Source organism: Coffea arabica, chromosome 9e (assembly GCF_036785885.1).
Source record: "Coffea arabica cultivar ET-39 chromosome 9e, Coffea Arabica ET-39 HiFi, whole genome shotgun sequence".
Lineage (NCBI taxonomy): Eukaryota > Viridiplantae > Streptophyta > Magnoliopsida > Gentianales > Rubiaceae > Coffea > Coffea arabica.
Window position 1 is genome coordinate 34,999,221 of NC_092327.1, and position 24,953 is coordinate 35,024,173.

The 24,953-nt window shown below is 37.2% G+C and overlaps 2 protein-coding genes across 6 annotated transcripts; one reads left to right on the forward strand and one right to left on the reverse strand.

Moving 5' to 3' along the window:
- Nucleotides 1-866: 866 nt before the first annotated feature.
- LOC113709405 (potassium transporter 11) lies at nt 867-11,857 on the forward strand. 3 transcript variants are annotated; one of them, XM_027232160.2, is made up of 8 exons: nt 867-1,733; nt 2,463-2,688; nt 7,090-7,335; nt 7,571-7,621; nt 7,699-7,959; nt 8,086-8,253; nt 9,357-9,611; nt 10,756-11,857. In XM_027232160.2, exons 1-8 carry the CDS (start codon nt 1,608-1,610, stop codon nt 11,793-11,795), a joined length of 2,373 nt encoding a protein of 790 aa, XP_027087961.2. In that variant the 5' UTR covers nt 867-1,607; the 3' UTR covers nt 11,796-11,857. The 3 variants fall into 3 exon arrangements, with proteins under 3 accessions (XP_027087961.2, XP_071921681.1, XP_027087962.2); XM_072065580.1 differs by lacking the exon at nt 8,086-8,253 and having other exon boundaries at nt 1,464-1,733; XM_027232161.2 differs by lacking the exons at nt 867-1,733; nt 2,463-2,688 and adding an exon at nt 2,984-6,555.
- Nucleotides 11,858-15,762: 3,905 nt separating this feature from the next.
- LOC113710306 (uncharacterized) lies at nt 15,763-24,654 on the reverse strand. 3 transcript variants are annotated; one of them, XM_027233235.2, is made up of 10 exons: nt 24,280-24,654; nt 23,726-23,768; nt 20,066-23,299; nt 19,905-19,985; nt 19,202-19,354; nt 18,718-18,881; nt 18,433-18,580; nt 18,050-18,172; nt 17,257-17,344; nt 15,763-16,214 (listed from the first exon to the last, which is right to left on the reverse strand). In XM_027233235.2, exons 3-10 carry the CDS (start codon nt 23,087-23,089, stop codon nt 16,012-16,014), a joined length of 3,984 nt encoding a protein of 1,327 aa, XP_027089036.2. In that variant the 5' UTR covers nt 23,090-23,299; nt 23,726-23,768; nt 24,280-24,654; the 3' UTR covers nt 15,763-16,011. The 3 variants fall into 3 exon arrangements, with proteins under 3 accessions (XP_027089036.2, XP_071922044.1, XP_027089037.2); XM_072065943.1 differs by having other exon boundaries at nt 23,726-23,771; nt 24,280-24,421; XM_027233236.2 differs by lacking the exon at nt 23,726-23,768 and having other exon boundaries at nt 24,280-24,446.
- Between the last annotated feature and the right edge of the window lie 299 nt (nt 24,655-24,953).

Here is a 24,953-nt window from a genome sequence, read left to right on the forward strand (position 1 = left end):
TGATTATTGGATCTCTTTTTCATTTTTTCCTCGTAATGCCAAGTATAACCTATCCTTTTTATTGACGTTAATAGAAAGTGATTTAGTAAAATACATCATGGAAGTTAACGTAAATAAAAGGGAAAGATCAAGAGAAGTATTTTGTTATGGTGTATGATTTTATATTCTTTTTATGGAAAAGGCCTGGAACAAATTTGCTATTTGCTGCAATGACAGCAGTGGAAATCTTTGTTCCAGATTGTTCATTTGTTCACAAAAGACAGGTTTTAAAAGCGAAGAACTCGAATTCAAATTCAAAATTTTGTATTTTTCATACGAAATACAGTGTCAACCACTTATGCCAACTTCTACTCTCGATTCAAATTGACAGCTTGAAGATACATTTTGTCCGGTATGTTTTCGGAGATTTCAAAATATCGTTAGGATTTTTTTTTTTTTTTGCAAAAACATGGATAACTATTTTTGGCAAACAGTTTTTCAACTTACGTAATAAATATATGTTTTTAGTCACTTTTTGTTTATCTTCTTAATCACTTTTTTATTTTACATTTATTATATCACAAAAAGTGTTACAATAACGTCATTTCAAAATTTTTTTCAAATAATCTCCTATCCAAACACAATAAATTAGTTAAATTCAAATTATTAAATAAATGTATTAAACCTCAGCAATTAAATTAATGGGATGGTTATGTTGTAAAAATATGGCATGCTTTTGTGACAATGGAAAAGGAGCTCAAAACAATAATAATATTATACTACCATATAGGTAGTAATAATTATCAAAGCATATTCCAGAATTCCAATCAACAAGTTGATCATCAACTGAATTTTGTTATTTGTGTAGATCGGCGCCCATTGTCACAATACGTGTCGCAGCAAAATAATTACCAACAAATTTACAAGTGACAGCGACCCCTCTCCTCCCCCAGCCATCTCCTTCTCTCGTCATCCACCATCAGCAGAAGGAGACAGAAAGGGGAGAGAGAAAGAAGGAGACAGGACAGATTTTGTCTATCTCTTGACCTGGAAATGCTTCTCCAATATGGGGGTAGAAGAAGGAGAAGCAGGAGAAATAGACAGACAAAATGAAATAAAAAGGGGTCCCATCTTCAATCAAGAATGAAAAATATTCGAGAAAATACTTTCTTTCCTTCTTTTTTTTTCCCTCCAGTTTTTAGCAGCAGCACTTCATTTCTCTGTCTCTTCTCTTTATTAACCAGAACCCAGAGCACTGTTTAGAAAATTAAGGGGGAAGGAGAAAAGAAAAAAGCAGAAGGGGTTTTGGGTTGTGATTGATTGGGTTTATTGAACTGATTTCTGGTGACGTTTTCTGAATTGGGTTTTTGGTCCTGTGGTTGTTATTGATTGGTTTTTGTCGTGGGCTGTCCCCACTTTAGAGCTCATAGTTCGATATAATATTGGTAAAAATCAAATCTTTCTGCCTGATAGAGGAGTACATATATACTGCTCTGTACCTCTCAGCTGTTAAAAGCTGAGGCTGTGGATATTGGTTTTTTTTTTTAAGTGGATTTTTGGATTTTATGTAAGCATAATTGGATATTGAAGTTTATTGAGTTGTATCAGTTTTCTTGAGGTAAGGAAAAATGGCTTCTGGGATGGAAATTGATGAAGAACATGAAACTAAAGGTAGCATGTGGGTTCTGGACCAGAAACTTGATCAGCCTATGGATGAGGAGGCTGGAAGATTGCGGAATATGTATAGAGAGAAGGTGACATAATCTCATTTCTTTAACTTCTATTTTCTTTCGGATTTTTATTCAATATTTAAATCGACAGAAGTTTAATTAGCAATATGTACATGGCGCTTTCTTTTTGAGGTTTTGCGTAATGGTATGATGTTCAATTTTGTGCCTTTATGTTCTGAGAATAGTTTTGATGTTCAATTTTGTGCCTTTATGTTCTGAGAATAGTTTTACTTTTTGTGGTTTGACTTTATTGCTTTGTTGGTACAGCTTTTTGCCTTGAGTATTGACATATTGTTGGTTTGGCTGCTCGTAGTACTTGCTGATTCGGCAGAACAAGTTTCTAGCTTATTTCTAAATTAATAGTTTTCAAATGATGTAACTGCTTAGATTTACATCTCTGTAAGGATTCTGTGGGTAATCTAGGAAGGTGTGAATGGATCAGGATGCGTTAGAGTTTTTGTATTAGTAGTTGAAGAACTCATGATTTGCAGTTGAAACAGCAATTGCACATAAAGGGAAGGTGAAAACAGTCAGTTCCTTGGAATGCTTTACCTGATGTGCTAGAATGTGAGAAACTAATTTATTCATAAACAAGTAAATGTTTCAACTTTTATTCTATGCTGCCTAATGTACTATATTACCTTTAAAAAAAGGAGTAAATGTTTCAGATCATGAAGGTTTGAATAGAATACTTTTTAGTTACATTTGACGCATTTATGGTCATTCTTTCCTGATTTACTTTTGTTGAATTAGAAATTCTCGTCAATTCTGCTATTGCGGCTCGCATTTCAGAGTTTGGGAGTAGTGTATGGAGACCTGGGAACATCTCCCTTATATGTTTTCTATAACACTTTTCCAAAGAAAATAGATGATCCTGAGGATGTTATCGGCGCACTTTCATTGATCATATATTCACTCACACTTATCCCGCTCCTCAAATACGTTTTCATCGTCTGTAGAGCGAATGACAATGGTCAAGGTAAGATATCCATGCTATTCTTTGTTCTTTATCTATGCATTTTACCTTTGAGTGTTTCAACTCTGCTGATAAAGTGAGGATAATTTGGTATAAAAGAATGATCCTCTTATGAAGAATTGGTTATCATTCATGAATCAGATTTAAACCAAACATGCTCCGTTAAAGAGAAATCCAGAAATTTGGTTGTTAAGTACTGTACTAATGTGGTGTCAAGAATGTGGTTGCGAAATCACAGTGGATACACTAGTACAGTGAACAATTATGGATACACTAGGATTCAAAGTGAATGATTGGATGACAATCCCTGATACGAAACATTTTTTTAGCAGCTTGTTGTATAGCCACTATATATCTACTATATTCCACTTTTTCAAAGGAAAGAAAATACATATCCATATGACACCTATGGTTTTCTTAACACGTAAATAAGAAAGATCGTTGTTCTTGAAGGCCATATGGAATCTAAATTACTACAGACTACTTGTGGCTTGGCCAACCTTATAGTTGACTTGAGTTAGATGTTTGTTTATGGGTGGACTCATAAAATCGTGTTTGAGAACCTAGTAGAAGGTATTTCAAGATTTTGCAGACAGAGGAAAAAACTGTAGTGATAAAATTCATTTTTGAGCAGGAGAGTATTGAGCTTTGTAACTTAAAACCTCGCTTGTGTGTTTCCCGTGGTTAGTAATAGCAGACAGATAACTTGTACATATAAGTTTGTTTTATGGCCGAAAAGTTTTCTTGTACTAAGTGGTTTGTTTGCTAGCTTATTGTTAGTCTTTATAATCCTGATGCACCAAATGGTTTATCTGAATTTCAAAATGTTGACTAGTTGATGGGTGTAAAAGGAGATAATATGTCAGAGAGGTAGATGTCAAACAAGGAGAAGGCCAGTTACTTTTTTGTCAGGCTTTCCCTTGTACTGGCCTTTATGTGATTATGTAAAATGCGTGTTTTCTTGTTATCTGGTTCCTTTTGGTTCTACAAAGTCACCACCTTACAGGCTTTATAATTCTACACATCCATATATGCAGGTTTTATATATTAAACCTTTATTTCCTGATCCACTGTCTGATTTAAAGAATTATATGGCTGAACAATGATCCAGTTTGTGATAACCCATCTAATTGGAGTTTTAGTAATGTAAATCTTCATTGATCATTCAAATTATGATCAGACTATACACAAAAGATTGATCTGTTGTCTTTAGTCTGAATGAGCTTGGAAGATGTAGTTTAAAGACTGAAAATAAAATAGTCCTGTGTTTTCCCATTAAAAGAATAAGTTTTAGAGACAAGACACTATCTGCCTTCTTCCTACTTTTGTCCTCTTCAGATGCACTATGATGAGCACGTGAGAGGCGGCATCCGTCTCGTGCTTCTTCCCTTTTCTTCTTCACAACAGAAAAGAGACAGCCCTCTAGTCTTGAATGCTAGTAGTAGGCACGTGACTCATCTATGTTTGCAACAGATGGTTTTCATCTATTTCTGGGGCCCTTATGTTGCTTTTTTTATGTTTGGTAGAATTTCCAACTCATGTGGACTTAAATTGTTGTAAGTGTGTTGGCACACAAGAAGTCTTTATGAAGCTTTAAGTTAAGAGTAAAGATGTTGTGCCCAACATAAGGTATTGATTTTGAGATGTATTTGTTGTATTAAAACTCACACCAATCAAGAGGGAACATAATTGGGAAGCAAGACAATGTTTCAATTTACAACAACTGTTGATGAAGTGCACATTGGTGAAAAAGCAACGAAAAAATGGGACGGAGGAAGTATGTTGATAAGATTGATGATGCAGCCCACAAAGAATTCAAGGAGATTCAAAATCAAATGTTTCTTGATTTCCTCAAGCTTCAACTAGGCACCTTTTGAAGATTAGCAGCTTAATTGGGAGCAACAATACTTTAAATAAGTGTCGTTAAGTTTTAGTAGTTTCTAGCATTTTGGGTCTTATGGGTATTTTGGTTTTTTACTTGTTTGTAGGAAATTTCCAGAAATTCTTTTGTTTGAGTTTTTTTGTCTTTTATTATATTAGGTAACTACTTGGAGTCCTTGTGACATCAAAGTTTCTTAAAGTTTTACAACAAGTTTGCTTTTTCAAGAATGGGAAGGTTTTAGAAAAATGTAAGGTTTGTAAATAATTATTTTCCTATGTTATTTATTCTAGGCAGCAAGATTGATAAAAAAGAAATGAGTTTATTTGTTTAAGTGCTTGTTTGTGTTGGTGCAGTTACTCCACTAACCCGATTTGGGCTCTTAATGCTAGTTAGTCGTTTCAAGATCATTGTGTCAAGGGTTATGTTTTCCACATGTCATTTGCTTTTAAGCCATTCTGATTCTCTTTCTCTTAATGATGGTGTGAGCCCATTTAGAGACATGATATGACATTGTAATTTTGCAGAGATCTCCTCCTTTTGAAATGCATGTTGAAACGAGCTTAAACCAGATTCCAGAACTCCTTTTTTCCTGCTTGAGCACTACTAAACAGCTCGTATATTGCTAGTTGCTTCAAGCTTTTCAGTCATTGTTGTGATTTCATGTTACTTGGCACGTCCTCTTCTCGAACCCCATTTTTTAAGATCATGGAATTAAAAAAAGGGAAAAAAGTCATTTCTTTCATTTTTAAAAAAGGTAAAATCAGTAGTCTTACACATTTGATTTCCTTGATGTGAGCAAGGGGTTGTCAGCCTATGCCTATTGCAAGCTTGTGAAGAACTCCATATATCAATCTGTATGACTCTTGTATAGTGGTTGCTTGTGCATTATGGTATGTTGAACAAAGTAAAGATAGCTAATTTAGCAGGAAAATTGACCAGACTGTTTCTTGATGATGCATAATCAATTTTCTTATCCATTTATATACGCAGCTATCAAAAATAAATTTCAAATCTAGTAAGTTTTCTTTTCCAATTCTGGTCAGCCTTGTGAGGCAGGGGGCAGTTTAATCCAAATACAGTAGTCAAAATTTTGGCAGTTGCTATGTCATTCTTGTTGAAGAGGAAAAAAAGGTGATCAAGATGATTTCTTTTGGGAAAACATTTGTAAGGCTCTGTTACCATGTAATGCAAAGCAGATAATTGGTACAAATCACTCAACAACTATCTTGCTTTAATCACAGTTCAAGAGTCTTCTGACGTTCCAGTATTGCTATATTAGTTCTCCGTATAAACATGAATAAGCAAAATATCCCAGGAATCTAGGTCTTGTACACCCAATAAGGATTTATACTTTTCTTCAATGCTTTGCTTTTAAAAGATAATGTTCGCGATTCAAATTTTTATTCAGATATGGTGAAAAGGATATTGTGTTCTTTTAAGTTTAAATGAAGCTTCCAAGATTTAGATTTGGTTTCATGATGTTTCTCTGAACTTATGTGTTGTTCTGTGTTATTGATTTTCAAAACTAAAATTATTAACACATTAAGTTTCAGCCTTCTCTCAAGGAAAGATGATTTAGCTTGAAGTGAGGATTTTCCTTACTGTTAGTGCAGCTGTTTATTTATTTTTTGCTGTAACAACACTTACGGCAACTAAGTCAAAGAAATTATGTATGGGAGATATTTAGCTTGTTTAATGCTGCTGAAATTTATTTCGGACCAGCTCTGATCCAATTCAAGTTACAAAAGAAACGGCCTACTTATTCAACTGAAAGGAACTTTGACTCGGTGATAAGATTTTTATAAGCTCATTGCTGCAGCATTTTCAAAACCTTGTCCTGTTTTATACTGTTAAGTTAGGGGCTCGAATCCTGTAGACAGTCTTGGACAATTGCAAATCCATCAGATGCATTGTGCTTCTTGGTTATGACATATATGGGATGACCAAGATGTCACACAACAGGGGTCAAGAAAACCTTGCCACCAGTTGTAAGTCATGTCCACTACTGAAATTCGAGTTTTGAGTTGTTTGCATCTCTTCATTGACCCTTCAAAGTGATCAATAAGGGGATGACCAACTTTTGGAAGGATCTGGGACACTGTGAACATCTTTCTAAAGTTTTAACTGTCTCCTATCTACTTGTGAGATAAGTGTCAAAGGGAATGGTCACACATAGAAGATTGTTTAGCTCCATATATTTCATGCATTTTGCTTCAGCTTGTCATGCATGTTGTCAGAGCTTTTAATTCTTGAGATTCAAACTAGTGAATCAAACTTTATGATTTTACTTTCACTTAGTTGACTTAATATTTCTTTTCCACAACAAGGGAGGTAATTTATGTAACAAAGCATAACGTGTTCAAATTGTCTGTTGTACTTGTACATCATTGATTGACCCTCTGAGCTCCACCATTGTTCTTGGCCACAGCCTACCATGATATTGACTGCATCAGCCTAATCATCATCATTGGGAAGTTAAGCTAATGAAATTCTTATAATTTCCTTTTCTCTTTTGTGATTAGGTGGAACTTTTGCTCTTTACTCATTGCTCTGCCGACATGCAAAGGTGAAAACAATTCCCAACCAGCACCGTACTGATGAGGAGCTCACGACTTATAGCCGCAGTACATTTAATGAGAATTCATTTGCTGAAAAAACAAAAAAATGGTTGGAGGCACAAGACTTAAGAAAAAATGCCCTTCTCTTACTAGTGCTTGCCGGCACTTGCATGGTTATTGGGGATGGTATTCTCACTCCGGCTATATCAGGTACATGATGTATTTTTTTTCTTTTCTTTCTCCACATTATTGGAGGATGGATACATAGTAGCATGCTTGAACATATAATAGCTCAATTCTTTAATCTTGTTTTACCTGATGACTAACTCTTAAAGTTTGTAATAGAATGAGAATTATTGAGATCAGTTTTACATGGATCAAGCCATCATTTGAAGTTTGACATTTATTCTTTCTATGAAATTTTTAACCAGAAAATGTTTTGCAGTTCTTTCAGCTTCAGGTGGAATCAAGGTGAATAATCCGAAGATGGAAAATGGTACCTCTACACTCTCTGACCCTGGTGTTTACTTTTATTTTTTTTCATTTCTCAGTATAGTACTTTTCTCCTTGCAGGTATGGTTGTGCTGGTCGCTGTTGTAATATTGGTAGGTTTATTCAGTATGCAGCATTATGGTACAGATAAGGTTGGCTGGCTATTTGCTCCAATTGTGCTGCTCTGGTTTCTCTTGATTGGAGGCATTGGCATCTTTAACATATGGAAGTATGATAGTTCTGTTTTGAGGGCCTTCTCACCTGTTCACATCTATCGGTACTTTAGAAGGCAAAAAAGAGATGGATGGAGCTCACTTGGTGGAATTATGCTCAGTATTACAGGTTTTTCTCATACCTGCTCTTTTTCTTTGTCCCCAAGAAATGTTCCCTAGAACTGCTCAAGAACTTGGGATAATTTTGAAGGCCAAGTCTGTTCAGCTTCTGACAAGTGCTGACCATTTGCTACAGGCACAGAAGCACTTTTTGCTGATCTTGCCCATTTTCCAGTTTCAGCTATACAGCTCGCTTTTACAGTAGTAGTATTTCCTTGCCTTCTTTTAGCCTATTCTGGACAAGCAGCCTACCTCATGCAAAATACAGATCACGTTGTTGATGTATTCTATCGCTCTATACCAGGTTTGCCAAGAATCTGATTCCTTAGTGAACAAATTTCTGAAAATAAACAGACTACTTCACCTAAACTGAAAGGAAATTTAAAGAGAAGAAGAAGCAGCTAAACTTACAACCTAAAGTAGTACGACTGGATAAAGGTTTTTGGTGGTCTGTTCAGTGTTTTGTCTGAAAAAACATTGGTACGAGTATTAGAGCATTACAAAGCCTAATGGTGTTTCAGTAGCTTGGTCTTTTCTATCTAGGCCTGCATCTTCATGCATTGAGTTGAAGAAAATTTAGTGTGAATTCGATGACATTATCTGTCGTGATTCCTTTTTTCAATTTGATGCCTGTAGTAACAATTACGAAAAGCATGCCAAGAATTAGATCACTTTGCAATAGGCAACCTTATTTTCAAGTTGCCCTTATTAGGGAAAACATAAATTCTTGATTCTGATCACTGCAGATATTGATAGGATTAATAAAATTAAAACATGGTTCTTCAAATTAGGTTTCCATGTAAAGTATTCTGTAGGAACTTCAAGTCAGTCAAAAGAACCATTTTATCTTCTATAAAATTGCTATCAAAATTAAGTGCTGTGCTTTCACTAGTGTGAACATTCGAATGCTTGACGATGATACATCTAGTGTCTTTCCTGTTGACATAACTGGATCCCCTGATATTGCCTTCCTCTCGACGGTTGAAAAAGTAACTACCCATTGATTTAGTATTCACGGTTTTTCATCTAGAAAGTCATGGGAAACTGTTATCAGTTAGTGCGAGTTGTTGGGTTAGAGTGAAGAACCGTAAATTCCATCGGCAGTTAGAATCAACATTTGATCCAAAACTTGTCTGATGAAAACTCTGCATAAAAAAGGGATTATGCTTTTCCATTACAATTTTTCAATTGCTTCAGGGTATATGGTCAAGATTTTAGGAGTAAACTTTCTCAAATTTTCTTGTAGCTTATGAACACAAAATGAACTCACTTGGTCGCTTGGAGGATGAAATTGTGTGAAATATAAAAGCTGTGTGTTAGGGGTATTGGAAAATAATTATTGAGATGCCCTTTTTGTGCAGTATTATCTAATTTATTTCTCATACAAGTTTTTGCTAAATCATGCAGAGAGCATATACTGGCCCACATTTATCATTGCAACTTTAGCTGCTGTTGTTGCTAGTCAAGCCACCATATCTGCATCATTTTCTTTAATCAAGCAGGCTGTTGCTCTTGGATGTTTCCCGAGAGTAAAGGTTGTGCATACATCAAAGAACTTTCTTGGACAGGTATACATTCCTGATATGAATTGGATCCTTATGATCCTTTGCATTGCTGTGACTGTTGGATTCAAGAATCAAATCCAGATTGGCAATGCTTATGGTGAGTTTATCCTGCATGACCTTTTGGAACCATCATCTTGATGATTTTCATTTCTTTGCTGATAATTTTAACCTAGAACAGTAATAAGTTCTATTGTGTCTTTCTCGGGACTTTAAGGTATTATTGGGGCATCGCCTCCCTAGGTTGGATTGCTATTTGTAAAAGATGTATGTGTGAACTAGAATTACCTGGAGCAGTGCCCTTGTCATTTTTTTTTCCAATTTTCATGTTGGGTCAAGGGAAATAAATCATGTGATTGGTGGTCATAATTTTTTCTTCAAGCGTCAGTCACACCTCATACAGTCCAAATATCATAGATTGTATGGAATTGATGATATTGGAATTAGAGATGGCTATATAAGTAGAGAACATCAAGTTTTATGGTATTCCACGTGTAATTGACAACTTTGGAGATTTCAAAGACTATTTGATATTCCTCATTTATAAATAGCACCTCAAGTTCAGTGGGATTGAAAATTGGATAACAGTAACCATGGAGTTGAGTTACTGCTATTCAATTCCTTGCATCTACAGTTAGCTTAATAGATTTATAACCTAGTTGAAGAAATTATTGACACCCGTCCCCTTCAACCCTTGCACCCCAAGGGTGACAAATTCCAAAAGGAATCCTCTGTAATTTGGTGTAGCATTATGCTCTTTGATCAGATGATTTAGACGCAGTGGATGACAGCTTTGAGTTTTTTATATGTTCGTCACTTGGTTTCACTAATCAGTTTGATAATTTAATTATTGATATCTTTCTCCCAAAGTGTTTTCTGGGAGCTGGGCAGGGGTAAAACCTGCAGCAGGAACTATAGACATTATGAGACATATAGAGATCTTATCTTGGCATGGAATTTAATCGATGCTTGACCTTTAGATGGACCATAATCTTCAAATTCTGCTGCTAGATTGTTGTCACTTGCTTCGGCTCCTGCAACAGTTGACTTAATTACTCTTGAATTTTTCATATATTTCTTTAGTTGACAGATATTCTGCTTTACTTTTTGTTTTCATCTTGGGACATTTTGGTGTAGCAGTGGCACAAGTTGTCTGTTTGAAGTTTATCTTATTCATCACAAATTAATATGTTACCGGCAAGTCTTTTTGGCAGTGTTACAACCTTTATCTCAATGTACAACAGGGACAGCTGTTGTGATAGTCATGCTAACAACCACACTGCTGATGATGCTAATAATGCTGTTAGTTTGGCACTGCCACTGGATTCTTGCACTAATTTTCACCATCCTATCTCTGGTGGTTGAGGGTACCTACTTCTCTGCTGTACTCTTGAAGGTTGATCAAGGTGGCTGGGTTCCACTGGTGATTGCTGGAGCTTTTCTTGGCATCATGGTTGTCTGGCATTACGGTACTGTCAAACGTTATGAATTTGAGATGCACAGTAAGGTCTCTATGGCATGGGTTCTTGGCCTTGGTCCCAGCCTAGGACTGGTCCGCGTGCCTGGCATAGGACTGGTATACACTGAGCTGGCAAGTGGAGTTCCACGCATATTTTCACACTTCATAACAAACTTACCTGCTATACATTCAGCAGTTGTGTTTGTCTGCGTGAAGTACCTCCCAGTCTACACAGTACCGGAAGATGAACGTTTTCTTGTCAAACGGATCGGACCAAAGAGCTTTCACATGTTCCGCTGCGTTGCTAGATATGGTTACAAGGACCTTCACAGGAAGGATGATGATTTTGAGAAAAAGCTATTTGACAACCTCTTTCTGTTTGTTCGGCTTGAGTCGATGATGGAAGGATGCTCAGACTCAGACGAGTACAGCCTATATGGACAGCAGACTCAGCAGTCGAGAGATTTTCTATTGAAGGATAATCTGAATACATCTACATCTGTTGCTGACCTCACTATATCATCCGTTGACTCTATTGTACCCGTCAAATCTCCATTGAATGCAACTCCCACCGTGTCATCAGGGCCAGAAAGCAGCCAAACCGAAGTAGACGAGTTGGAGTTCTTGAATAGTTGTAGAGAAGCTGGTGTGGTGCACATACTTGGGAACACGATCGTTAGAGCAAGAAGGGATTCTAGGTTCTATAAGAAAATTGCTATAGATTATGTGTATGCGTTTCTCAGGAAGATATGCAGGGAAAACAGTGCTATATTTAACGTTCCTCATGAGAGCCTACTGAACGTTGGACAAATATTCTATGTATGAATTTTTGTTTTGATCAAAATGGTCATAGAAATGTATATAATTCTTGGTCTTTGTTTAGCTTATTCCTGTTTGATTCTTGCATAATGCATACTACTAGAATAAGGGGCATACGGCTGTCTTGTTTCCAGTTAGCATAAGCTACTAAAAAACTATTACTTGGGTTTGGCAATGACCCATTAGTTTTCACGGTCTCATCATCCCTTTTCACCCTTGAATAAATTTCCATATCAAGTCTCGCAGTTGAAAAATGGTACCATTGTCTTGGATCAGGGATTATTCCATGACAGCAGGGAACAAAATGCTTCATGCTCCTTGTACCACTGTTTGCTTCATGCTTGTGCAAATGGAAGATGAATAGCCTATACCTTATTTTTGTTTATTTGTTTGTTTTTTGTGCTGTTCCTGCATGTTTGAATTACACAAGGTATTTTCAGCTCTTAATTTATTTCACTTTTAACAACTATGTACAAGTTTTTTTACACCAGATTGTTCATTGCTTTAAAGATTTCCAGTAGCGATCAGCCAATTTTCTAGCTTCATATTTCCAAGTGCCACCAAGGAGATTTTTCGCATTTGCATCAGCTGTCGATTTTGGCTATGATTTCCAGAGCCAATAACAGATGCATATGCATTCTTTTTGGGAGGCTTTTCCCATCTTGCAAACTGTCAGGCGGATGATGGTCATCTGGATCATCCACAGTATCAACAGCCATCACAGGGAGTGAATGCTGAAATCCAAAATGCAGATGAAGAATCCCTCATCATTATGCTAACAGAATTCAGCATGCAAAGCACAATTATCTCACAAGGGGCTTGCAAAATAAAACTGCAGCTTTCATTCAGTCATTCACTCGAAAGTCATCAGGATATAGTGTATTATATACAATGTCATCTTGAAAATTTAGATCATTCACCACAGCCAACCTTTCCTCAACAGAAAAATTATGTGCTTTTTTCATGTATTTGATCAAATCCCTTCCAATAGCTTTGTCTTAGAAGGGAAGAAGAAAATCTCATGCGTCCACCACTCCATTTCGGTTTTCTGAACCTCGCTTAATCTGCATGAAAAACTGGCAAGTAACAGTTCTCAATTTCAATGATTTGATCCAAATGAGAAAGGAGGCTGCAAATGTTCCATATGCTTGAAATCCATTATTCCAAAGGGATGATTTTGCTTCCCAAATTCCTTAAACATGCTGTCACAGTCCATTGTCGACTTTCTTCAATTACCACGGCCTCTACTTGGCTAGCGTGGTCAATATGTTCTTCACCCGGAAAACAAAACCAGAGGCTTTGAATCCCTTCTGCTGCCTCCCAGAATCCTCCTGTTCTGTTTCCTCCATGTTTTCGGGATCTTTGGTTTTGCCATTTCTAACTTTAGAGGAAACGGGTGGAGAGAAAAAGGACGGTTCCACGAGCAGTTTCAAGGGACGCCTTGGACTTCATTCTACCAAGCTCAAATATGCTTAGTATTTATCAGCGATACTAGCTAGTTCAATAGCAAACTGCAGAGCTGACAAACTAGAACTAAGAAATTACATTCACGTAATGTCATGGAAATGTTGTCCTGCTGACTAGGGCTGTGTTACATGAGTTCTTGATGTGTTGATATATATATATATATATATAATTGTTCAAAGAAGCCAGTCGATTAATCCCATAAAGGACAAGTTGCATTGCATGTCTAGCACTCGGATAAATAGACCAGAAAAAAAGTGGCCAGCAGAAAATCCCCAGGCTATTAATTAATATGTGTCAGTTGAACAAAGCGATCCGCATAAGACATCGCACAATACAACTCTTTTTAAGTGTTGTAGTGAACGGACAACAGAAGCCATTGCATTTCAGAGGTTTTCCCTGAGTTTGTCCGTGTTAACAAACAATTCGAGATACCTCAACTTTTTTAGAAACGGTCCGAGTCAAATAACAATGGTTCGAAGCACTTCTTTTTACATTATTTCGGAAACCTAAGGACTCAATTGCATGGATATGAAGAAAATGTATAACTTGTACAAATCTTTCCATTTTCTAAGTCGATCCGATCCGAAATGAAGGGGACTAAACAGGAACAAGAGGGATCCACCGAAGAAGATCCTTCAAGTCCTGAGTTTAAATGTTTAATCCCCCTTTCCTTACCATCAAAACCTCGCTACAGTCCCAGGGGGCAGCTGATCTTTTCAACAATGCTTGAAAATCAACTCTCTGAAGGGGGGATCCACTAAACTTCACAGTCCAGACAATTGCTCCCAGGGGCAGCTGCTCGATCCCCAAAATAACATAGAAGGGAGAAGCGTGAAATGAAAAGAAAAGTGAGCAAGAGCAAGATGGAACGCATTTTAGCAGCAGATAAGAGAATTGCAGCTCCACCGAACTTCAAAGTTACAACTAGGCTGAATGCAGAATTCCTGCCACGAGCCTATATTTGCAACGAAACACAAAAGTGACATGTGGAATCCATCTTCTAGGTCAGACATTTGCTTCTCCTTGTCAAATATTAGACTATGTTAATTAAGATGTTGATGCAGAAAGGATATTAAGCATTCCCATCAGCTTGTCAGAAAAGGAGGACAGCAACTTCTGGTTACATAACTCAACGAGGCATTACACAGTGAACTCAGGATACAAGGTACTGATGCAAGAGAAGGAAACCCAGGAAGGGGCAGGATACAAGGAAAGTGGAACAAGTATACATAGTTCAGCCAAACAGATGTGGTCTTGCTTATTGAAACTAAACATCAAGCATAAACTGAAGATCTTCATGTGGAAGTGCATAAACAATGCTCTTCCAGTCAATAAAGTAATCTTTAGTAGGACAAAGAAGGGAGACCCTATCTGTAAAGCATGTGGAGAAGGAGTAGAGACTCTGGTACATGCATTGCTGAACTGCAGGCAAGCCAAGCAGGTCTGGCAGATAGCACCTATACAGTGGGATGGCGCGGCGCTATGGAAAAACAAGGATGTTTCAAGGCTTGGTGGATTGAAATTGTAGGTGCCAGATCTAGACAATCTGATGCTGAACATCTATGTCTAATAGTAAACATCCTATGGCAAGTGTGGAAAAATAGAAATGAGTGGGAATTCAACAACAAACAAAGATATGCGATGGCAACAATACAGAAAGCTCAAGAGGAGTGGATTGAGTTTTGCGAAGCATACAAAGACCAAGAGAAGATGAGTATAGAAGAAACAGCTGCTAGCCAAACTCAGAGGATAGAAGTGGAGAATGCAGAGGCGGTTAAAGTGAATATTGCTACGCACAGGAGATCGAACGGTAATGAGGTTGGGATAGGAGTGACTGCTATTATCGAAGGAGATGTTATAGTGGCAGCTTGGGCAATACATGAAAGAAGTTACAGTTGTCCACAATTGGATGAAGCTGAGGCAATCAAGTTAGCCATGAGTAAACTAGCAGTGAAGGGATGGAGGAAGATCATCATACAGAGCTGTAATAAGCAACTGCTCCAGCAAATTCACTCTAGAAGTGCATCAAATATCAAAATGCACACTCTAGTTGAGGATATACTTAGTTTGAAAGCTTTGTTTCACATGTGCTCTTTTTGCTTTATGACTAAGAATGTTAACCATGTTAGTAATAGAATTGGTGACTATGCTTTAGGCATTTTACATGATGAGAAATGGCTCAATCCTCTGTACTATTAAGCACTTTTTGTATAGAGATGAGGGGCCTTTGCTCCAAACTGTAAAGCTCATTTTATGATCAATACAAGACTAGAATCGTTTCGGAAAAAAAAAATTAAGATGTGCTTGTGTTCAGGAAACTAACAAATCTTTGTCCCATAATCCTACGAGTGAATTTGAAAATGAAAACAGAATCATTTCAAGCCAAACAAACTGTTGGCAGATACTCTGTTTCGTAAATCTAGCAGTTGGTCTGAATTATAGCCACTGAATAGGTTGCAAAGCAAAAACGTTAAAATCATTTGAGACCATTTGACCATCACAAAACTAAAGTTCAATTGCTATATCACATAGATACAAATAATACTATACAAAATATATACTGCTTTTCACGTTTTGCATGTAACTCTACATGCTTCATACATAGTTCGTCTGAATGGCTTTTGTTATTTCACACCATATATAGAAACTCCTGGGTAACTCAAAGTTTCCCACTCATACTATACTCAAATTTAGACTTATGCTCTGGAACTCTTAACAGGAAATTTAGAAGGCAACAAAGAAACAGAGTACGTCATCACTTGGATAACTGGTTTTGTTTCGTATAACCTTGTGTTCTAGTCGGACCTGCTGTAGACATCAAGCGTAAGCGTCTGGCAATTTCAGTGAATGATGGACGTGCAGCAGGATCTGGAGCCCAACACTGTTCCATGAGTAATGTCCAATCAGGGTCACAGTAGCTTGGCACAGGTGGCCTCAATGTGTTGTTCACTATACCCCCTGTAGAGAAGGTAATAAGATGTCACATTGGAAAATCATGACAAATCAGCTTTTCCTTTTGAAAAAAAAAAAAAATCTCTGCTTCAAAGATGACATGGTCAACAATTTAATTAAATAAACCAGTTCTCGAATAAAAAAGGTAATCATCTACAGTTAGCATTTTGTTTTACAGTAAATATTACATGAACCAAGAAGATAAATATTAGCTATTTACGGTGTATGGAATCAGCTGCATCCCTTAGATTTTTGTTCTCCACAAGTGCAAATAGTTTTTTTGGCTAATTTTGCATTTTGTATCAACACCTTTTCAGAAGATCAAGACTGTCTTGTAGTAATTTGTTTGCAACCATGATTGAAGAAATAAATTTATGAGCATGTCTTGAGATCATAATAGAGCCTTTAATCCGAAAGACAACATAAGCAAATCTTGTTCAATAAACCAAAGCTTGATGCAGCACCAAATGAGATAAATATTACAGTTGGAGTTGTCACAATTCTTAGTTGCAGAATCTGAAATAAAGTAAGATGGATTTGCAAGCAGCCGTAAGAAATTGAAGAAGAAGATAGGGGACTTAAAAGACATTCAAGAACACAGGGATTACCCTAATGTATTAACGGGGTCCAGGTATCCAGGTTGACAGGCGCACTATAACAAGAAGTAAGAAAATGATACCCCATATGCAGAACCAGCCTATGTCTACCTTAACTGACAGTGGCTCAACAGACGAGACCTATGTCACAAATTATATCCCCAACATTCCTACAATGGAGTTAACAGCAGCCAGTAACACTGGAACATGCAGTACACTTAGGAAATACTTTGGAGAACCTAAATATCCTGTGCCGAATGACAATGACTGCTATCAATGAAAAATGATTGGTTAAAAATATAGTCGCCAATCTCTCGTATAAGAGTTGATTATTATACATAATAATTATTATACAAGAATTCCACAAAGGGATCAGCGTCAAGAAATTCCTATTACAAAACTAGCATGCTAGAGAAGATATAAAATGAATACTTAAAGCAAGTTGAACAAACCTATGATTGCTCCGTAATGCATATTGGCATAAGGTTCTTCACCAGTAAGAATCTCCCAAAGTACAATTCCAAAGGAGAAGACATCAACCTGCAAAAAAAAATTGTTGCTTAAACAACAATACTTTGTTAAATGAATTTTTGAATTATTAAAATAGCGACAAATTCTTCCTTCTTTGACACAACTATCATCTGGCATAACAAATTTTTTATTAGGGTGCGGTGCGATTGATAAAATTGAAGTCTAAAAACTGAAATTTGAAACCTGAAATCTGATATCTGAAATTTGAATCTGTTAAGTTACTAAACTATTAAGTACTAAATTTGATAAATTTGAGTGCATATCACATCAAGTGATAAGTGAATAGCTTGTCACTTATTTTTGGGAGCAAATTTCGCCTAGAAAAATCAGTGCCACTTAATTAATTCAAATGTTCTATTTTTGATTATCAAACACGGCTGAATATATCTAAACCCATTAAGTTTAAGTGCTGAATTGGATTATCAAACAAGGCCTAAGTGTACTAAAGAACATAAACACTGGAATTTTCAAGACATTGAGCTATGTAAATATGAAAATGGGAAAGTCAAAACCCAGCATAACTTAAAGAGTTAGCAATGAGAGAGGGGAACAGTATGTTTAAAAGACAGGAATAGACAAACTACCAAAAGAACTCTCTGGCACATGCTAGGTATGTGCTAAATACACCGTCTAAAACTATTACATTAAGTTTGCTTTTTTCTAAATGCCGGATCATGTATAAAACAGAATGAACACACACATGCATGCACTCACCTTTTCAGAAACCTTACTACTGCTGCCATTCAATAGTTCTGGAGCCATCCATGGAAGCGTTCCCCTAACACCACCAGTAACCAAGGTATTTCTTTTGATTTTTGACAGCCCAAAGTCACCCACCTGCATGGGATCAGCATAATTCTAAGAACCAGATTTCCTTAATAAAATGCACCACTAAGTTTCTCGTCTTCTACATGTAAATTCCTGGGTCATAATTTCTTCCAAGTAAAGAGGAAGCACTAAGGCACTGACAAGCCCACACCGTGAGTACTATAGCACCAAATCATTCATCAAAGCATCATATGCAACTTGAGAAAAAATTATCCAACTCACCATGCTGAGCTACAGTAATAAAAAAAACAGCTAATTTGTTCAGTCACCTTGCAGATAGGGCGAGAAGGATCCTTCAAGTTGACAAGCAAGTTATCACATTTCAAATCAAAGTGCACAATATTCTTGGAGTGCAAATATTCCATTCCAAAAGCTGCATCCATCGCAATTGTCAGCCGCTTACGACGATCAAGATGCCTGGTCATATACAGATTGAGAGAGAGAGAGAGAGAGAGAGAGAGATATCAATATACCACAAGAACAAACTAAAACAAGACTACCCCATTCTTAATTAAGCCATCTTTTAGAGGAAAGGATCATGCATGTAGTACTACCGGTCCTTTGAGAGCAAGACATGTCTGAGGGAACCATTCACCATGAACTCAGTGACTGTTGCAAGTGTTCCACCAGGACCATCTTGCACTACACCATAAAATGCCACCACATTTGGATGATGAAGCTTTGAGAGGATTTCAGCTTCACGCCAGAACTCTACAGTCTGTATGAGATTGTCACAAAAAAGCAATCAAGTAAATTTGCTGTTAACGAGGAGAACATAGTGGACCAAAAAAAAAATTGAGCGACTATTAAGAATGTTAAGAACTATGTAACATGAATCGAAAGTGCCCTTGAAATGCTTGCAGTACTAGTCATAAAAAGGGTTGGGGCAAATTCACTGTCAGCTGTTATCAAAATCATTAAACTATCCTCAATCTAATCATTCTAGTCTATTGAATAAGACCAAGAACAAGATAAAGAACTACCAAAGGAGGGGGAAAAATAAAATAAAATAAAAAGATTATGTTAAGGACAGATCACCAATCTCTCCTGCTCTGATGACCGACCAGTGAAACAGCTCTTCTTTATCCTCTTAATGGCGACATCTGTTCCCCTCCATTTTCCATGGTACACAGTCCCAAATGTTCCAGATCCCAATTCCCTTAACTCTTCAAGATCTTCATTCATGATGATCTAAGATTGCAACCCATACAAGTTAGTTATTAAACACTCAACTCACTAAGAAAAATGTATCAAGTTGAAAATTAGTTCTAGATTCTAACTGAAATAACATGACTGTTCAAGGGCTTGTTTAGCGCTTCAACACAAGCAATTCAACTAGAATACGAGAAGCTCACAAGCCACATGAAAACACGCAAGAAACAGAAAAATCCTGGAAATCCTTTGACATCAAATGAGATGATGGGAGTAGGAAAAAAACTTCCATAAAGTTAATGATCAAGGATAAAAGGAAATGCTCTCCAAATTTGTAGAGACAATAATCTTTATTTTTTTTCCCAATCAACTCAGTTATGTCAGTATGAACTTTCCATTCCTTTTATAGCAATTTCATAGTACAAAAACTGTCGAATTAATTTTGTAAAGGAAATTATTTAAATGGTTGTGCACATATTGTTCCATCATTTTATGCCTTATAGCTATATGATATTATTTTGAGCGGCCACTATAGACATTCTTCTACCAAATATTCATAAAATAGTGTTGGCAAAAAGATGCAAGATACCTGCAAGCTACTAGGATCAAAGTCTACCAGGGAGAGGTCAATAAGAGGAAAGCCTGCATGCTGAGCTTCTATCTTCTCATCCTTTTGAGTAATAAAGCAAAGATTAGAAGCCACAAACTATTAAAAGCTCAAAAGATAGAAAGGTTTGGAAAAAATATTACCTGATAATCACTCTCGGGTATCCTTGAATTCATTGGACCATCAAACTGCATGCTCTGTAGGCTAGTGGTCTGAGAAGGATTGTAATCTGTAGGCACATTCATAGTATTAGGTTCAACAAAACCACGAGATTGCTGCTGAACATCAGAACCAAAATTTATTTGAGAATCAATATGACCCACTGCAACTCCAACATCTCTAGAAGGTGCAAAGCTATAGTCCACTGATACGACATCTTCAACATTAGTACGTGGTGAGAAACCAACATGGTCCTGATCGATAAGAGAGACATCTCTTCTCACAAAATCATCTTGGGCCAACTTCTGGAAGAATGACCAGCGCTTAGGTTCATGATTCTCCATATTCAAGCTCAACCCATTTCCATCACTAGGCAGTGGAGCAACCCTTGTGCCGTCTATCTTAGCCTTTGAAAACATATCAGACAAGAAATGAGGATGAAATCGATCATTAATGTCAATAAGGATGTCCCCTTGCTCTTGGACACTGACACTAGTAGAAGGCTTTTCTTCAGGACTAGCTGCAACTGGATGCTCTTTTCCAACAGTAGGCAATATTTGAACCTTTTTGGTACTTGGGTCCATTCTTATGGCAGCTATCTCACCCAAGGGAAGCTCCATTAACTTGGCAGTAGACTCATCATGAACTTTCTCAGAAATCCCTTGGCTAGCAGCAAGACAACTTGAACCAGAAATTTCCTTTTCAGGAATTACAGGAGCTTTTTGCTCAGACTTCTGAAGATTTGACCCAGAAGCTTCTTGACTAATACCGGAATTTGGAAAAGTGGCTTTACTATCTGCCTCAATGGACTTCTCCGTAACTTCCCGTTTGTTTCCAGTGGCGGGCAAATGATGGTGCTGAGGTTTACCAGAAGGTAAAAATTTCTCAGTCTGTGAGGCTACATTTCTTTCCTGCATCTTGTCAGATGATTCTGTGCCATCTGCATTCCTTTCATGCAACCGATCAACTGATTCAGTGAAATGCTGGGCAACATCAGATTGCGTGTGTGTTATCAGAAACTGGGCACCAGAGGAATCATCAGATTTGGATAGACGATTTAACCCTGCTTGTTCTCTTGGTATTCTTTCTGAACGAAAAATCCGCTGAGCAAGCACTTGTGGTTCATGGCTAGCATCAGTTGGATGGGTATCTAAATCACCACAGCCATCGGCAGATGCTTTACCAGATAAATAAAGATGACCCTCTTCATTGAACTTATCTGCTTTCTCTTCCTCAAATGCTTCAGGAGTCACTGAGTTCTGTAAAGGTTCCTGGTCCTTTTCACTAGTTTTCAAATGTACTGCTGCAGGCCCTGGATGCTCTGCAGAACGGGCGACTGATGCTTCATCTTTAGAAGCCAAATCTGAAGCATAAAAGTCATGCTGTGTTGAAGAAACAATGTTCTTGCCTCCTGAAGGCTGCATTTTCTCAGGTTCAGTAATTCTCTGAGTTGAATTCTCTCTCCTCATCTTTGTCTCCTTGACAAGTACATCGTTATCTACAGATTGATCTGTATAAGATTCAGATTTCTTCTTGATTGAGTTATCCCTATTAATTTTCATCTCAGTTGCTAATGGTTCTGGTTTGTGTATTAGCAAGCTGACATATGGCTGCTCTTGTGTAAGACCACCCTGTCGGACAATATGCCCTTGGCTAGAATGTGGAACCAAGTTTTCTACATTGACTGGTTGGTGGGATCCGTGAGAATTATAAGTATACTGCAATGTAGCAGAAGACTGAACAAAGCTTTGGCCATCTGTCTTGGGGAGACTCTCTCTCTGTTGAAAATTGGGTAACAGACGCATCTCAACCTCTCCTAGTACTTTATTACCGTGGTAACTATGAGGATTAGACTCAAAAGCATGTGATAAACTCTGCCCCATGGTTTGAGAAGATTGACTAGAAACATACATCTCATCCATTGGTTGTGCAGTATTACTACCAGTCAAGTCTGCTGCAACTCGACTGGACTCCCTTTCAACACTGAAACCCAGCAACTCATCCAAATTGTTTCCTGATGTGCTTGCCAGACCGATAGAGTTTCTTCTTGAGCCAAAGTCCATGCCATTCACAGCAACAACATACTGAAACTCAGAATCACCTTCCATGCTTCCAAGGCTAAGCTGAGAATCATCCAAGTCACTGGGCGAAAACAGAAACATCCTAGGTTTCTGGGTGCCACCTTCTTCAAGCACATTACATTCGTCAATCATATTTCGTAGGTCCTCATTGCAGGAGACTGACACCAAAGCATCGAGATCCTCTCCAGGAAGCTGGTATTTAATCACACGAGTTTGATTGTAGATTGCCATGGTTTTCTGCAAAAGCTCCTCCCAAGATACATCTCTGTTTACCCGAACTATACGCGTTTCACCACCCACATATCTCAACTTTCCATCACTGGGACGAGGCATGATTTTACCACCAAAGCTGCAGAGAAACTTCAATTTTGCTGCTGAAGTATCCACAGATCGAGGTTGACCCCGATTATGAACACCATGACTAATGTTATTTCCAGATGAGCTTCGAATTACCGTCTGCACTGGCTGATAGAAATCCTTTTCTTCAGTTGCCATAGAATTGTTTCTTTGATGAACCTGAACTTGACTCTTTCCTGCTGAGGGAATCATGGAGACTTCTGACCCACTCTCAGAACCAGTACTAGTTATTCCCAGTATTCCCTTCAAATCTGTATAAGAGGATGCACCACTGTGTTCGGCACCAGAAGCATTCGGGATGAATTGCTGCCTTGGATTTACCCTGTCACGCATAAATTCAAGAGCAAACTCCTCGCCGGTCTGAATGGAATAGTTCAAAACAGGTCTAGCTACAACTGGTATACCAAACTCAGGTGGTCTTATGTTAGTGTTAATAGAACTGGCAGGATCCTGGAAAAATCTTTGATTTGCAGAACCAATTCCTTCAGCTCTGGTTTCCACAGAACTGTATCTGACCTGTTCATAGTTTTTTGGCTGGCCCATCATACCTTTTCCCACATTTCTCTCCATTTACATGGATCTTCAACCTAATCTCAGTCCCTTCCCAACTAACTGAAAGACAATGACCAAACCAAGCCCATGCTTGCTAGCTCATCAGTTCTCAATCAGAATATCAGAATATAAAATAAGCTACCACTTACTTTATATTCAGTAACTCTGATTGAGAACCTCCAAAGCTTCTACACCTATAAGTTATAAGAAGATCGTGTGGCAAAGGACCTGCAAGCATTGTTATCATTGTAAGCGAAACATTTTATAAGATAGGACTAAACTCAAGATGATTTATGCTCATCTAGAATCTAGATCCAATTCCAGTCACTGTGGAGAAGGGAAAAGGACAGGCAGACGCAGTATCTACATTTTTAAACGCAACCAAAAACAATGAAAAGCAAAAAAAAAAAAAAGAACTCCCTTTCAGCAATTTCTCCCCCTTCTCTGAAAACTTGCTATTCATTATACTAGTATTTTCACTCCATCCGTAGCTTTTCTAACAAGCACATAGTAACAAACCATTTCCTTCAAATCATTATCTTTAGGTTTAAATCAGTTCTGCAATAGTTGACAACTCGAACAGCAAAGTAAACTGCAAAATAATTTAAACAATAAGCATGAATAACAGGATTCTGCACACATTTTCCGTCTTACCGCTCTATGCACTGCCCAAAACTATCAACCCTCAGAGAATTTCCTGCTAACCAATCAAATTAAAGAATCAGCAAGATCACAGCTACATCAGCGCATACCAAGTGAAATGACGAGAAAACTCCATTCTTTGGTAGACCAACAAAATTTTAGAGAAATGATTCAGAACTGTTATCAAGAAACTATGCTTCGCAAATTAATGTGATCAAACTTGCATCTAACATTTAAATTTCATGCATAAACAAATAAAGGAACTTAAAATCAATCAAGAACCCGTCAAAACGAAAGGCTATCCTAGACCATTTTCACTAGATCAAACTTCAAACTTGCTAGAGAAAAACTAACAAACACTAATAAAGTTTAAATCTTTAACTCGGAATTTTAGAGAACTAAATCCAGATAGCAAAACCCATGTCATAATCGTCCATGATGAACCAAATTTACAACTTAACCAGAGATTTAATCAACCAAAAAACTAGAAAAAGATTAATATGGAAAGACGGAATTTTGTCAAATTCAGCTGAAGTTAATTTTCACAAAACAAAGAAAATTAATACCTGAAAAAGTAAACGTAAAATTGAAGTGATAATAAGCTTTCCAACTGGGATTTTGATGCTTCACTCAAAAGTCTAATAATTTAGAGAATTTAATCACTCTTGAAAGTTGAATACCTTCTGTCTGTTTTCTCACTCCAAAAATAAACACCAAAAAATTTATATCAACATATAGATATGGACATCCCTGGTTGCACACTCTGATATAAAAAGACAAATTCACCACAATGTTACTTTTAAATTACGAATGCTATCTGCAATCATGATTGCAAATGGAGAATGAATGGAGGGTAATTTAGTAAATACATTATTCGCTGTTGATTTTATTGTCTGGGTAGTGGTTTTCTACTCCGGATTCGTTATTGGGACTTTTTGGTTCGTTTAATGATGATTTCTTTACTAATTATATGGAAAAAGTCGGTAGTTTAAAGATTTTTCCTTCTAAAAATCAAAACCAAAAGCCACGCGCGGTATTGGATCAGGTAATATACGAGCCAATACAAACGGGAAACTGTTAATGGGTCCCATCTTGAGGCTGCTGATTTGGAGCGTGACAATAACTGCACGTATTGATGATGTCGGAAAACATCACCAGTTGCAACTTGCTCTGCTCGGCTTTTTAACCTTTTTTTTTTATCAATAATTTTAGCTTAGGTAATTAGACGTACAATATGGCA